Source organism: Typha angustifolia, chromosome 11 (genome assembly GCF_048772165.1).
Source record: "Typha angustifolia cultivar Huaian chromosome 11, ASM4877216v1, whole genome shotgun sequence".
Taxonomy (NCBI): Eukaryota; Viridiplantae; Streptophyta; class Magnoliopsida; order Poales; family Typhaceae; genus Typha; species Typha angustifolia.
The window spans coordinates 8455682-8472965 of NC_133249.1; the positions used below are offsets into that span (position 1 = coordinate 8455682).

At 37.8% G+C, this 17284-nt stretch overlaps 1 protein-coding gene across 1 annotated transcript; it reads left to right on the plus strand.

The window, feature by feature from the left end:
- Nucleotides 1–14847: 14847 nt before the first annotated feature.
- Nucleotides 14848–16481, plus strand: LOC140771041 (senescence-specific cysteine protease SAG39-like). The gene is made up of 2 exons (XM_073112399.1): nt 14848–15287; nt 15747–16481. The coding sequence occupies exons 1-2, from the start codon at nt 14867–14869 to the stop codon at nt 16334–16336; spliced, it is 1011 nt and encodes a 336-aa protein (XP_072968500.1). The 5' UTR covers nt 14848–14866; the 3' UTR covers nt 16337–16481.
- Nucleotides 16482–17284: the final 803 nt, after the last annotated feature.

A 17284-nucleotide genomic window follows, 5' to 3' on the forward strand; every position in this document is an offset into this window, starting at 1 on the left:
ATTATTTTATAAGTAAAGACTACATAGTCCCTAATTATAATTAGATTTTTATAATTATAATTATATTTTTATCTATATTTTATAAAGTGAACTACATTATAATTATAATTAGATTTTTATCTATATTTATATGTTTATTTTTAATTATAATTATATATATATTTATATATTTAGCCTTTTACTTTATTTTATTTTATAATGTCATACTTGGACTATTTTTTATCTAAAGAGTAGCAACCCTTTTATTCTTAGTTCATATTTGACCTTTCATAATAATAGTATATTTTTTAATATTAAAAGTTTATTTATAATGTAAATCTAACTAGTTATAAAGATGAGTAGAAATTCCAAAACTTAATAAATCATCATATTTTGCATGAACACAACATCTAATTTCATGTTACCTAAATATTTTCAGCTCCTGAATCCCTTATTTGAGACCCATGTACCCTACTAGCAATGAGTTAATATTTGGTTAACGGATGGGAGGAATACGTGGGTTCTATCTTCTGATCAGATCTTATCTCCTAGATACCTTTCTCAAATTAGGATATATTATATAATTATGTATATGTATGTTTGACCTCCAATATATATGATTTTTTCTAGAGATGATTTCAGCTAAGCATATTTTATCAGGCATTTGATTAGACTAATCTAGGATATGAGTATACTAGTGATATCTAGAGATGATTGGAGATGACTATATTGTTATGAGTTTATGTCGAGATGATATTTAGCATTAGTATGCAAGTGCTAGACTTGTACGAGATGCATGTGTTAAATACATGATTGGAGACTATTTTATATCATTCTTCTCTTGGCCTCTTTACCATCTAAATTCTTGAGTTAAATAATCTGTTGTAGTACTAGATATATACATATGATCTATTATATATTAGGAAATCATGAAAATATATGTATATATGATGTGATGGCTGGAACGTCTCGTTCGGACTGGTATTGAATATACTCTTAGCATATGATAGAGTATGATAATGGTTAATGGTTGTACTCTTAGTGTATGATAGGGTACAATTATCATTAATATACTTTTAGCGTATAGTAAGGTATGATTATTTACTGAGATATCCTTAGCGTATGGTAGGGTATAATTATTTTCAGAGATACCTTTAGCATATGACAGGGTATGATTTTCTTTAGAGATACCCGTAGCGTATGACAATGTATGCTTTGAGCTTATGGCATGATTTACAGAGTTTAGGGATGGGTATCGTGGTTCAGCATGGTGGATGATGTTCAAAGTTGAGAGGGATGACTAGTAATTGGCATGCATCATGCATCATTACTAATGTGACTAGTATCATTGGATCCTAATTGTTATAGTTCGTATGTTGTTATATTGAGTGATATTATATTATAATTTCATCCTAAGATATATTTTTGGTTGAGGATGTAATATGCCCATTTATGAGATAACATTGATTACATACATATATATATTATTGATGATATATATATGCATGCTTATATATGACATTATGCTTTTTTTTTAATTCATATTATCCAGTACATGATTTACTCTCTATTCAGCTTTAGTGATTCGGGGTAAGGTCTATTCATTGAGCTTTTAGCTCATGACTCTTTTTATTTTTTTTCTAATTACCTCAGATATGTGGTACACGATAGCAATTTGAGATATCTCGAGAAGATATTATAGAGAAATTATAAGGTGAGCTATAGATGTGAGATGATATAGAGTAATTTATCTAGATATTGAATTGTATTATTATTGGATATTTGTACTCCATTATATCAGATGATGATTTGTATAATACAAGTTGAATTATAGTGTACTAATATATTAGTTATTTTAGTTGTATTTTGATGGTTTATTATAATTTGTGTTGGCCCTACTAAATTATATAACTATCTAGTATGGTTATTATGGATTTAAATATGAACATGTTAACAGGTTTTACTTGATGATGTCATAATTTATTTTGTGATAGAGTATGTGAGCACAAGGATGTATCTGTGTGTGACAGGACCCTCCCATCCTATCACGTGCGCCGTGTGTGACGTGTGCGCGCGTCGACGTAAACATGCCCGTGTCGGGCAGGGGCATTTTAGATAGTTTTGAAAGAAGAGGATATTATAGATCATTTCAATCTTCCATGTCCATTTGACGCATTCCATTCCCAAACGAGCATCATTGTAAACCAAATATTCATAATGTTGTGAAAGAGATTATGGGGCGTAATGTTGTGTGGGACAAAAGATACAATCAATCAACTCGTTTCTAATCTAGGGTAGAACTTTTGATGCTACCTGCCACTCGGTCAGCCTAATCCACCTCGTGTGGTTCGACTGCACTAACTAATGACTCATAAGCAAATAACATAAAAAAATACTAGAATATAAATACTTCGTGCAAGTCTTCTTCCTTTGCACGTTTGAACGCCCTCGCGAAGTCATTCGAACCGCTAACATAGGCTCTCAGAATTTGCGTATGCTATGCAGGCATTCAAACGACCTTCTTGGCATTCAAATGCCCCAGCTAGAAATTCTTAGGTTTTGGTAAACAAGCAAAAAAACTACTACAAAACCAAAGCAAGGAAAACAATAAGTGGCTAAGGAACAATATCATATTAGCCCTCCATGCTTCCTCCACGTTGCCCTCAAAGTGTGAAGCTAGAAAATTGTTCCATCATATCGGTCTCTAGTTCCCATGTTTCCTCGTTGAATGGTTTGCCAAGTAATTCCACTAAGACTACAAACTCCAATCTAGTCCCATGTCAACATCATCATCTAGCAAGCACCCACATCGACTCAATAACCTTTATCTCTTCCAAGGGCTTGGGCATGTCTGTCCCTACCATCTAATTAGCTCAAATACGCTCTCTCAATAATGAAACGTGAAATACTGAATAAACCCTTGCTCCCTTGAGCAGCTCCAAGCAATAAGCAACTGAACCAATCCTCTTGAAGACTCGAAATGGCCCAAAATAGCAGTGTGACAACTTTTAGTTTCATACTGCCGCAACATCACCTAACAGTATGGTTGCACCCACACAAACACCCAACTACAGACCACGAACTCCTGCACTCCCTATGGTTGTGATTAAAAACTTGCTTCATGTGATTTTGAGCAAGTTTCAAATGCGCACGCAACCTCCTCAAAGTAGCATCACAATCTATTAGTGCTAACTCCACCTTGGTCCGATCTAACGAAGCTACTTGTTCATAAGTGCTAACTCCCTCATAAAGCATTGAAGGTATTGCTTGATGCCACAATTAACTACCTTGGTTTGGTCATCAGTTTGTAAATGGTAGGCCAAACTGAGGTTTAATCACATTTCCCATAGCTTAAAAAATTGATGCGAACAGAATCAGGTTGGATCACATCATGAAGACATTGTGCTCGATGAATCAAGTTATCTTTTAATTAATTTATGCTAATGTAAACCTTTAAGGTAAGTCTAGTTAAGTCATGTAAGATACTAAGACAACTTCAATTAAGTAATGTAAGACACTAATGCAAGTTCAATCAAGTCATATAAATCTCTAAGGCAAGTCTTAGTTCGAGTCATTTAAGCCTTTAAGGCTAAGTCCAAGTAGGACTGTTTATACCTAACCTCTATATATAGAGGGGTTGGGCTTAATTCATCTAATAATCCTAGTATTCAAACATTGAGAATTAATTGAGTTTACTTATTTTCTTATTATCTCATTTATCATTTTATCGTAGTCGTTATATTATCTTTATCTTTATAGGAATAGATTGTAATCATAGAGCCCTTCCATCTTTCTCTAGTAGCCTCCCAACTATACAGTAGTCCACCACCATCCTCGATCGTTCGCCATGTCGGATATTTATCGTTCTACCCTGCTCTGACCTTTCTCCACTATTTTAATTATATGTTTTCATCCTAACATCCGATTGACATGAAACTATAACAATTAGAACCCAAACTCATGAGGCTACCACCATCTAAATTTTCATAATTTACTTACATCCAGGTTGGTCCAAATCTAGTTCGTAACATTGGTATTAGAGCCGATGATCCTTGGACAATGGTGAAAATGTGATCCAAAGTTAACCCATGGGAGATCATGGCCATGAAGAACTCATCTCCATCCCTATGGAGATTTCCTTAGCACCATCAGCAACTGTTGACGACAAGCCTTCAGCTTGGGTGAAGACAATATTTAAAGAATTTTCAAATAAGTTGAAGGAGATGCAACCCTCCTTCAGGATCTCAATTCAGGCTGTGGCAGAGGCCCTACTATGTGCGCAGAATCGCATAGAATCGCTAACATTGTTGGCCATGGCAGATCAAGCCCTCTCACAATAAGAAAAAATCCAACCCAAGAGGGAGAGGAGGTGCTGGCCCAAACCATGACCACAGCTCCTTCTCTAGCCGCGGTGGAGGCTTCTCCACCACCACAAACCATCCCCACAGTCACTATAGCACTAGAGCAGCCGTCAGTAGTGATTATGGGGTCGTATTCCCCATTCGTAGTGGGAACTAAGGCTAAAAACCCTAGCTTCTCACCAACGATCATCTAAGCGCTCCTAACCCAAGCCCCCATATGTGGCACCTTCCACGAGACACCCGTGCCCGAGCTATGACCTAAACCGCATGCATTAAGACCCTAGCTCGAACTACCCGTCGCTAGGATTTGGCCCGACCACCCGCAATTAGGGCAGACTATGGCTTAAACAAGTGGGCCCTAGATTAAAATCCATCGTGGGGCCCTCCTCCACATGGAAAACAAGACGCAGATAGAGATCGGGGATATGTAGTTTGAGAGTGACAAAAAGAATGAAAACCACTATAGAAATCTTGAGGACAAGGTGGTCAGAAGCATGGTAGATTGATGCGAACTAGACCAGATTGGATCACATCATGAGGATATTGGGCTCGATGAATCGAGTCTATTTATCTTTTAATTAATTCATACTTAGATAAACCCTTAAGGCAAGTCATGTAAGCCACTAAAACAACATCAATTAAGTTATGTAAGCCATTAAGGCAAGTTCAACTAAATCATGTAAGCCTCTAAGATAAGTCCTAATTCAAGTAGTATAAGTCTTTAAGGCTAAGTCCGAGTATGACTCATTATACCAAACCTTTATATATAGAGGTGCTGGGCTTTATTCTTCCAAGTATCCAAGTATCCAAGTATCCAAGTATTAAAAATTAATTGAGTTTAGTTATTTCCTTATTATCATATTTATCATTTTATCGTAGCTATTAGATTGTCTTTATCTTCATAGAAGTTGATTATAACCGTAGAACTCTTCTAAGCACCCAAACCCTAACCACCACCTTCCTCCAGCAGCCACCCTACTATACGGCAAACCACCACTACCCTTGGCCGTCCATCACTCTCCGACGATTGTCGCAACGTCGGGTATTTTATCATTCTACCCTATTCTAACCTTGCTTCATCCAGACATCTGATTTACATGAAACCAAAGCCATTAGAACCCTTACTCAATAGGCTATTACCATCTAACTTTTCATAGTTATATTACGTCTGAATCAGTCCATATCTGGTTCATAACAAACTCTGCCCAAAAATCACTAATAAACACAGTCACACTCGAAGACAATTGGGGGCGTGGCATGCCATAGAGTTTAGCGACATCTCGAACAAAAATTTTAGCCACCAATTTGGCTAAAAATGGGCAAGACAATATTGATAATGCCTGTACTTACATAACCTATCAACCACCACAAAAATAGTAGAATAACCACGTACCAAAGAAGGCCTTCTATGAAATCCATAGAAATATCTTCCCATACACGATTAGGCACATGTAGAGGCTATAATAATCCCAAACTACCGGCTTCAAGGTTGCAGACTTCGTTCATTGATAGGTTTCACATGCTTGGACAAAAGCCCGCACATCATGCCTCAGCCCCGGCCAGTGCAGCTCTGTGATAAGTCCTCAAAACTCCCTGATGGCCCATCTCTAGAATTTGGTGGAAGTGCTCCCACAACTTCTATTAGTCATAGTCGATTCTCCAACTTTGGATGGTGCTTTGAATTATCCAACACTTCCTATAATAACCTCATAACTGATACACTTAGTTATGATCTTTTCTTATTGCATTAGGTGTTTATTTTCATTAAAATAAAATTCCTATAGGTCGCGTTCGAATGCCCTTGTGAACGCTTTGTGAATGCCCGCGTTCAAACGACTTGTGAAGGCCTTTGAGAAGGCCGTGAGGATGGAACAAAAGCATAGGGCTCTAAAGATGACAGCAAAAACCAATTGGGGCAATCGTGATGGGCGGTTTGCACCTAGAACTCAGTTGGAAAATCTACGGTTTCAAAAACAACGGCTGCGAGTACTAGACCACGACCACCTTTGAGACCTTCTTCCGACTTTAGAGGAGGCACTAGAACCCTAGTTTGAACTCTCACACCTGCCCAGGTGGAGGAGTGAAGAGCGAAGGGCCTTTGCTTTCGATATGATAAGCGTTTCACCCTCGATCATCGGTGTTCTAAACCGATCGGGAGTGTGATGCTTATCAATAGTCCTGAGGTGGATGATGAGGTTGTTGATGAGGGAGAGTATCCAGAGGAGACCCATGAGGAGACTATTGAGGAGGGCGTTGAGGAAGATATCCAAGCTGAAATATCAATGCATGCATATTTGGATACATCCGCGTCGAGGACATTACGGGTAGATGGACTCGTTAGAAAGTATTATGTGCACATCCTCATCAATTCGGGGAGTACAAACAACTTTCTAGATGAGAGGCTAGTGAGGAGATTAGATTTGGATGCCGAACCGACTACGGGGTTTGATATTGTTATTGGATATGGTACAAAGCTTAGGGCAAAAAGCTTGTGTCGTCGAGTCGATATACGGGTGCAAGGACAAGACATCATTGTGGACTTTTATCCGTTGGTGCTGTGAGGAGCGAACATTGTTCTTGGTGCTCAGTGGTTACAAAGTTTGGGACCCGTCATATTTGATTTCTGGAGCATGTGGATGAAATATAAACAGAAAAACAAAGATGTGAGGCTTGATGGTGTTCGGTCTTTGCCGATTCCTACGATGCAGCCTATGGTGGGGTTGCTTGGTGCATATAATTTGGCCTATCTTCTTTGGTTAGGACCAGTAGGAGATGAGCCTCAAACGAGTTCAGGTACTATAATTGAATTATCTAATTTATTAAATAACTTTTCTGGATTATTTGAGAAGCCGCAGGAGTTGCCATCGAGGAGAGCGACGGACCATTGTATAGAGATTGTACCCGAGGCTGCACCAGCGAACGTGAGGCCATATCGGTATCCACATGCGTAAAAAAAAGTTATCTCAAAGATGGTAGACGAGATGTTAGAACAAGGCCTCATACAACCAAGTCAGAGTTCATACTCATCCCCCGTGCTATTGGTGCGAAAAAAGGATGGGACATGACGTTTTTGTGTCGATTATTGAGCACTAAACGCTATTACCGTTAAGGACCGGTATCCTATTCCGGTTATCGAGGAGTTGCTGGATGAGCTTGTAGGGGCGACTATATTTAGTAAGTTTGACTTGAGGGCCGGGTATCATAAAATTAGAGTTCATCCGGCGGATGTGCACAAAACTGCATTTCGGACTCCGGACGGGCATTACAAGTTCCGAGTGATGCCTTTTGGTCTCACCAATGCTCCAACTATATTCCAAGGCCTCATAAATGATATGTTTCAGTCTCTCTTGCGAAGGTGTGTCTTGGTATTTTTTAACGATATTTTGGTGTATAGCAGGACTGAATTGGAGCATTGGCGGTATTTGGAGGACGTGCTGAATTTGTTGGAGCAAAACCAATTGAAGATCAAGAAGTCCAAATGCCTATCGAGACTACCAAAGGTGGAGTATTTAGGCCACATTATTTAAGCGGATGGTATAGCGACAGATCCTCAAAAGGTTGCATGTATGACTGCTTGGCTTTTTCCTACTACTACGTTCGGATTGAGAGGATTTTTGGGGCTGACTGATTATTATCGTCGATTCATTGTCGGATATGGCAAGATCGCTGCTCCTCTCACTTTTTTGTTGAAAAAAGACTCTTTTAGATGGATGGATGAAGCCACTTTAGTCTTTGAAAAATTGAAAACAGCAATGACGACGGCACCCGTTCTAGCGCTATCGGACTTCACCAAAGAATTTATTGTGGAATGTGATGCATCGGGTGTTGGCATAGGAGCTGTACTAATGCAAGAAGGACATCCCATTGCCTATTTTAGTAAGGTTTTATCACAAAAATCTCAGCAATTATCGACTTATGAGAAAGAGATGTTGGCAATTCTACAAGCGGTGACAAAGTGGAGGCTTTATTTGATCGGTAGACGATTCATTATCCGAACCGATCAAAGGAGCCTTTTATACTTTATGGGACAACGCATACACACTCTGGAATAGCAGAGATGGATCATAAAATTGCTAGGATATGACTATGAAATCCAATACAAGATGGGAACGGAAAATAGAGCGGTCGATGCACTATCGCGACAACACGATACCGCCAAGCTTGCAGCCTATTCATCTCCTACCTTTCTCTTCCTTGACGAGCTAAGGTATACATGTACATCTGACCCATATATTTTAAGATTATTGCAGGAGGTGATGGATGATCCGGAGCGCCATCCAAAGTTGGAAAATCAAGACGGTTTGCTACTGAACCGCGGATGCATTCAGGTGTTGGAGCATATTCGTCTGGTTGCATATCGTTTGGAGCTACCGGAGAGGTCGAGAGTGCACCCTGTCTTTCAAGTTTCATTGTTGAGAGAGCGTATTAGAGATCATGAGATTATTGGATCGGTTCTACTAGAGCCATTGGAGGAGATAGAGATCGTAGAGCCAGTTCGAGTACTTGCTAGACGCCGATGACAACATGGTACTAGATTGGAGATGGAGATTCTAGTTGAGTGGCTTGGCAAGCCATCTGATGAGGCGACATGGGAGTTGGAGACTGATATCTTGGAGCGTTTCTCTGACTTTTCACCTTGAGGGCAAGGTGGGAGAAGCGTGGTGGGCTGATACACTTAGTTAGGATCTTTTCTTATTGTATTAGGTGTTTATTTTTATTAAAATAAAATTCCTGTAGGTTGCGTTCGAACGCCCTAGTGAACGTCTTGTGAACGCCCATGTTCGAACGCCTTGTGAACACCTTGTAAAACCTTGTGAACACTCGCGTTCGAACGCCTCGTGAACGCCCGCATTTGAATGCTTGTGTCATGTTCACAAATCCAGAGAAAAGGCTTTTTGAGTGCGTTCGAACGCGATCAGGTTTGTTCGAACGCGATTGACGGGAATCCTCTAGAATTAGGGTTTCATATTATTTTAGGATTTGTTGGCTAGCCTCTATAAATATGTGGATAGTAACCAACTTCATTATGCTATTGGATTCTTGATTTCTGACCTCCTATCTTCTCTCTAGACTCCTTCCTTCTCCCTCTTCACCATCTTTCCATATCTACCGTTGGCAAGGTTTCTCCTCGCTTCTAATCTCCCTCGTCTGTCGAGTCACCTCTTTTTTTTGAGATCTTGACCACTTCATTCCCTTTGTCTACTTCCTTTAATCACTTTCACAATTCACCCTCATCTCCATACCCATCCATAACCCTAACGTCCACTCCACCCGTCACCACCACCATCACCCACGTTATTCCATATTTTCGTCCCTCCTACACTTTGAATCTGTGAAGGGAGTAAACATGAAAGTTGTAGATCAGGAAGTTATAGATCCAACCCAATTGGTTTCGTAATTTGCTGACTACCAAAGAATATCTAAAAAATATTTTTCCACAATTGCGCGGACTGCTTCCTACAAAAAATTCAGGTCTTAAGGAATTGTTCCGTAGCCGATCTTTTGGTTCCAAAACCCATCAATTGGTATCAGAGCCTATCAATTGATATCAAAGCCTATCAATAACATCTGGGTCAGATGCACCTGTATGCCTTAGCTCCTGAAGAAATGAAAGAGAAGAGTATGTCATAAGCTTATTGGGTTGGCACAATAGTGAATCCGCCGCTCTATTTCTTGTCCCCTTCTTGTACTGAATTTCATAGTCATACCCTAGCAATTTACTAACTCATCTTTGCTGTGGCAGGGTGTGGATCTGCTGTCCTATGAAGTATAGAAGGTTTCTTTGATTGGTTCTTATGATGAACCGCCTATCGCTCAAATAAGGCCTCCATTTTGTCATCGTATGTAGGATGGCAAGCATCTCACTTTTGTGTTGAGATTTTCTCGACAAGGCCTTGCTTAGAAAGGCTATGGATCTGTCTCCTGCATGAGCACAACTCCTTTGCCAATCCTCGATGCATGGCACTCGACTACGAACTCTTTGGTGAAGTCCGAAAGAGCTAAAATCGGTGCCAATGTATGGTTGTTTTTAACTCCTCGAATGCCATCGTCACCTTCTTCGTCCATCTAAATTAGTCCTTCTTGAGTAGGGAGGTGAGTAGAGTAGTTATTCTACCATAGCTAGCGGTGACACACTGATAATTCTCGGTTAACTCGAAGAACCCGCACAGCCTAGTGGTAGTGATAGGTTGTGGCCAACTTGTCCTATAGGCTATCTTGTTTGGATCTATAGCAACTCCTTTCGCTAATTTGACATGTCCCAGTTATTCTACTTGAGGCACTCCATATAGGCACTTCGACATCTTGACCTTCAAATAGTTTAGCTCCAACAATTTTAGCATGTCCTCCAAATGTCGTTAGTGCTAAATTTTAGTCCCACTGTGCACCCAAATACCGTCAAAGAAAACCCACATACCGCCGCATCAGGGGCTTAAATACATCATTTATAAGGCTTTGGAAAGTCACTAGAGTGTTGATGAGGCTGAACTGCATCACTCAGAACTCGTGCCCATCGGGAGCCTAAAATACAGTTTTATGCACGTCTATCGAGTAAACTTGAATCTAGTGGTACTCAACCCTCAAATAGAGTTTGCTAAATATGGTTGCCTTTGCAAGCTCATCCAGCTTGGATGACTTCCTCCGTGCTCTCCTCCACTATATCCAGCTTGGACCTCTTCTACATATTCTTCTTCTCCAGCAATGTCCATGTCCTACTTGAGACTATAGATGGGCATTACACTCCCGATTGGTTTTGAGCACCAATAACCGGGGTTGAAACTTTCATTGTATCGTAAACACAACCCTTTCACTCTTCACTCCTCCATCTGGGTAGGTGTGAGAGTTTAAATAGAAGGTCGTGTGAATCCTCTATGTTACAGACCAGATCTGGACTTATTTGGATGTAAAAAAATTATGGGAATTTTTGTGGTAGTAGCCTCACGAGTTATGAATCTAATAGTTTTGGTTTTATATAAATCTAAGGTCCAGATCAAAAGATATAAATAAAATTAAGGAGTAAAGCCATAACAAGGCACAATGGTAAATATCCAACATTGCAGCAGTCATCGAAGGGTAGTGGACGACTAAGGGTGGTGGGGGACGGCTACATAGTAAGGTGGCTCGTGATTGAAGAAGGTGGCTAAAGTTTAGAAGGTTGGATGGTTCTAGGGCTAGAATTTACTCTTACAAAGATAAGGATGATCTAATGGCTCAATGATGGGATAAACTCAATGATCAATTCTCCCTATGATAATCAACACATGTCTACTTCTATTTATAGGATAAACATTTAGATAATGCGGAATTTCACTTTATCTTTTATATTTTAGGATTCACATTAGATTAAATTAAATATTTAGATATATTTTTAAGATATTAGAATCTTTATTCTAATTGGACACTTATTATATTTTTTTAACTATAAAAAGAGAGCTTAGAAGAAAACCCTACAATGCCGAGATGAGGATAGAAAAAAATCGTTCTTGAGAGAGAAGAGAGAAGAGAGAAGATAGAAGAGAGGAGAGAAGAGAGGTTAGAATGCGAAAATTAGATTATTTTTTGATTGAGCAATCAAGGCAAGTTCCCACTTATATCTTCTTAAATTTGTATTGTTCAAAAATAGAATTGATGAATTGAAAATATCTCTTTCTTATTTATTCTTATACTGTTTAATTTTATAATATAGGAAGTTATGATATGATGATCTCAATTATGTAGCATGGATAGGAAAATTAAGAAATTCGTTGTTTTAAGGATTCTTATTGAAGAATTAGAGCTGTTAAGATTATTTGTATTTTATTAATAATTAAGATTTGTTATTTTCAGAATAAAAAAAGATTTTGTTGTTTGTATTTTCAAATTTTTGAAAGTAATTAGTATTAATTTTTATTCCAGAAAATAAGATATAAATTGTAATTATTTCAATTTAAATAAATTTCAGATTTCTAGAAATAATTAATATTTATTTTTATTCCAGAAAATAATATATAAATTGGAATTATTTCAATTTAAAGAAATTTTAGATTTGCAAAAATATTTAATATTATATTTCAGAAAATAACATAGTAAATCATTATGCTAATATATTTTATTTTTTGTAAATAAAATATAAGAGATCTTTATTAAAAAGAAAGATATTTGAGAAAATGATCACAAATAAAATATTATTTTGAGATGTAAAATTTTATAAGATCAAATGTTAGAGTATTATTTATTTATGTTTTTTAACTTATTAAGAATGATATTATATCTATATATATATATATATATCTATAATAGTATTTGGATTTATAGATTATTATACATATATTAAAGAATCGAGAATCTTGATGATTGAGGAATATGAAATATGAGTATTATTGAATACTGATAAAAATGAGATCTTGAACAAATTTGATTTCAAGAAAGATAAGTCTAGGGAAAAGATTTTTGGAATGTAATGTTGCGAATGCTACCAAGTGACTTAGCTAGAGAAAAGATTTTTGAATTTTTGTCCTAGTGGACCTAATTTTACTCATCAGTTAATGGAAAAGTCGATAAGACATTGTAGAGTATATATTATGATCCTAGACGGATCGACAATATAGAAAAGTCTTGGGCATTATCCTAATGGTGACTAAGTAGTCCAGTTTCGGCATTGTCAATTTTCTAAGGAAGTTTGTTGTGGAATGTGACACCTTTGGAGTGGGAATATTTGCTGTTCTAATGTAAAGGGGACAGACCTATAGTATTTTTTAGTAAAGCTTTGTCTGGTAGATCACAACTACTCTTAATTTATGAGCGAGCGATGTTGGCAACTTCACGCCATGACAAAATGGAGGTTGTACTTGGTGGGACGCCACTTCATCATTTGCACCAACCAGAGGATTTGCCATATTTTATGAGTCAGCGGATACACACACTAGCACAACAGCGGTGAGTGGCAAAGCTTTTCAGGTACGACTACATGGTGTAATATAATAAGGGGAATGAAAAATCGGGCGATGGATGCTCTTTCATGCCAACCAATTGGAGGTAAATTGGTGGCTTTTGCCATTCTTTATTTTCCCTTCCTCGAGGATTTGAGGAGTGCATGCATCATTGACCCCTGTGTCACTGGATTATTGCAGGAGATTAGAGCTTATCCGGAGAGCCATCCCAATTTGGAGGACCTAGATTGGCTATTGCTTGACCGAAGGTGCATCCAAGTGCTCGCAGATGCATCGTTGCGGTCCAAGCTAAACTTACTCAATGGTTAATGGAAAAGATTCTTGGAATATAATGTTGGGAATGCTACCAAGTGATTCTAGCGAAATTAGAGAAAAGATTTTTGAAGTTTTGTCATGGTGACTTTAATCTTACTCAATGGTTAGTGAAAAAGTCGATATGGCATTATATAGTACCTACTGTGACCCTTGATGAATCGGCTATCTAGGAAAGTTCCAGGTGCCATCCCAATGGTTACTAGGTAGTGCGACGTGAGTGTGATCACGGATCAGAGTAACTATTAAAAAGATAATATGACATTTTATCAGTTTTGGTGGATTTCCATAATAGTATCACATTTCATTTTGCTTATATTATTTATAAAAATATTGTGTTTTTCTCTTATATAATGTGTAGTAATATTAAACAGGTCACGTGAAGACTACATTAATTTAGGTATTTAGTGGCAGGTGCTTCATCATTAATAAAAAAAGGTAAAAACACAAAAATGTCCTTTCGAATACAGCGCATAAAGCGTATAATAATATTTCTCTTTCTTTATACCCTTAAAAGATAAGGGTATAAAAATTAAATGATAGCTGATGAATGGAAGATGTGACCACAAACTAATGAAACAGAAATTTGAGAGATCTCTAAATAGTTTAGAGGGTTTATGTGCTCAAAAAAGAAAAGCACGGGTCGCGCTATTCAATAGTTTAGAGGGTCAAAATTCGAATTTTTTTTTTTTCGTGAAGCAAAAGAAGTTACGACGTAAACGTTTTCGTTATGCTCTTGTTGTACACAACTTCGCGTACAGCATGGAAGATATTATATATGTCTTGCTTTTGCAAGCATATATAATGACAGTGATATTATGTATGTATTTGTTGTTTAATATCCGAAAATAACCGCGTTTTGCTTAATTTGCTAATTCTTTTAAGATCTATGTGACAACGTTTTCTAATCATATATGACCTGGTGGCTGGTGCTACTTCATATAGCTAGCTTGGTGACGTCGGTGAGGACCGAGTGGATGTAAATCTAACTGAAAGAGGGAGTTTCTTGGGAATGGATTAGAAGGAATTAAACGGGATTGAAATTTTAGCATATTTAATATTTCAAAGCCTGAGTAATTTATTTCATTGGAAGCATCTTTACGTATAAATTGCTGCCCAGCTACATAGAAGACCGGGCTATATATTGGCTGACAGAATGCATATCGCAAATTAAATATTGATCAAGTCTATCCTCCAAGCACTACATAAACGCACCTTATCTAACGAGTTCAATATCGCCAAAAAAGAAATAATCCTTCTACTCTTAATAGAGTTGGAGCATCGATCATGGCTTCTTGGCTCTATTTCTTTTCTCTTTTCCTTGTTATTTGCACGTTATTTGCAGGTCCAGTAGTCTCCGATGGCAGCTATGACGAAGCCATGAAAGCGAGGCATGAGCAATGGATGGCTCAATATAAGCGAGTCTACACCAATGCGGAGGAGAAGCAACGTCGTTTCCAGGTGTTTAAGAGGAATGTTGAATACATAGAGTCCTCAAATAATAAACCTGGACAGAGCTACAATCTTACTGTAAACCAGTTTGCGGACTTAACCAATGAGGAATTCATGGTCACTCATGGTGGACTAAAGGTCACAAATGCTTCCAGGCAATCGACGTCCTTTATGTACGCAAACTTTTCTGCACCACCTAGGGTAGATTGGAGGCTCAGAGGTGCAGTGACTGAAGTTAAGAACCAAGGATCATGTGGTAAGGCAATCTGCCGAACAATTTCTTTTCTTTTATTTTTTATTCCCCCAGTACTTCAGAGCTAACAAACTGATTTATATATAGCATTGGTTTACCCTCGAATATGTACTGCTGGTTTCTTATGAGCTGATCCTTACTCATTACAAATTCTCTGTTCCTTTCTTGTTTCAGAAATGTTCCCCAATTCATCTTTTTCTTCCTTTTTATTTGAGAAATATCATTCATTGTTATTCTTTTCCTTCAACGTGCACTGGTTACTCAGTGCATTTCCTCCTCTTAGTTAAAAACTATACAGTAGTCTCAGATCTATCTGTTATTATATATATAACGTTTTAACTTTGTTGACCTTCTTGTAAATTAAATCATGCATGCCATACAAGAAAGTTTATTGGTTAATTAGTATTTGATTCTATATCTCGTGCTAATGCTAAATGTTGCTTTTCTATAAAATACATATAGGATCTTGTTGGGCATTTTCTGCAGTAGCAGCAATTGAAGGAATATTTAAAATCAGGAGAGGAAATCTAATCTCTTTGTCAGAGCAAGAACTAGTGGATTGCGACTTCTTTGATTCTGGATGTGATGGTGGCTTAATGGACAATGCATTCAAGTTCGTCATACTAAACAGAGGTATCGATTCTGAATCAAACTATCCATATCAAGGATATCAAAGCAATTGCAACGTGAGGAACCTATTGCTGAATCACGTAGCGACCATTAGACGCTATCAAAAGGTGCCTCGCAATAGTGAACCGGCACTCATGAGAGCTGTTGCAAGACAACCAGTGTCAGTTGGAATAGATGCTGGTGGTTATGATTTCCAATTCTACCATTCTGGTGTCTTCAGAGGTAGTTGTGGGACTAGTCTAAATCATGGAGTTACAGTTGTTGGTTATGGGATAGATAGCAAGCGAACAAAGTATTGGATAGTGAAGAACTCATGGGGCAAAGGATGGGGCAACAACGGTTACATTTTGATGCAAAAGGACATAGCTGCACCTGAAGGGTTGTGTGGAATTGCAATGTTGGCCTCATATCCCACGTTGTGAGAAGAAAATGTGTACCAAATACTTGATCCCCATATGTGGTGTGCGAGTTTAACTGTTGTGATCTTGATGATTGGAAGGTGAAAATTAAATTATGCGAGTGTGAGAGATTTGGAAAATATTATATATGTCAATAATGGTTTTTGAAAGGAATAGCTCTGCAAGCACTATAATATCAAATTAATAAAGCAATTATGATTTGTTTGTTTCATCGGTTGAAATTGATATAACATTTACAGATATACTAGCCTAGATGAAAAAAAAATTTAATAATTAACAATTCAAACTTGGCTGCTTTTCCACAAATTTGGAGACTAGCCGATTATTCAAAAACCCTAAACAAATTCTGTTACAACTATACTTATTCGTCTTGCATTCGAACGTCCAAAAATGGGGCTCTGGATGTGCAACGTGATTCAGGCACTTGTGTTTGAACACACTTAATAGAAGTTATCTTATTTTCTAAAAACATAAATATAAAATAATAAATTTGAAACAATTTAATCTTGTTTAATATGTATCTAAATCAAGAACCACAACAAGTTCCTTCCTTTTCTCAAAAGCTGGGAAAAGAAGAAACTCTAAAGTTGCCCTTGTTGTGATTGAAATGTGTTCTCACAATAGCTACGATTCTAAAGCTAGGCAAAGAAGAAAATTTTCAACTAGTAAATGAACTCTGTAAAGAATTTCAAGAATTTGGGAAATCCGTAGTAGTTCTATATCTGGCTGAGCTCATGGGCTGGGCTTTCGGGTCAAACTCCTGGGCTAGGCCAGGTGGGGAAAGTCCTGGCCCATGCCACCCATTGCTAGTTCGAGCTCGAGCTAAGGTGGGCTCTACTTGGGTCTAAGCTAAGTTTAACCCAGTTAAACATATGAACTGGATCAGTTCAGATCATATCAAGGGAATATTGAGTTTGATGGATCGAGTCTAGTTATCTTATACTTATGTGG

Coding starts and splice junctions, on each gene's coding strand:
- LOC140771041 (XM_073112399.1), top strand. CDS start 14,867: ATGGCTTCTTGGCTCTATTTCTTTTCTCTTTTCCTTGTTATTTGCACG. Junction 15,288..15,746: donor TAAGAACCAAGGATCATGTG/GTAAGGCAATCT, acceptor AAATACATATAG/GATCTTGTTGGGCATTTTCT.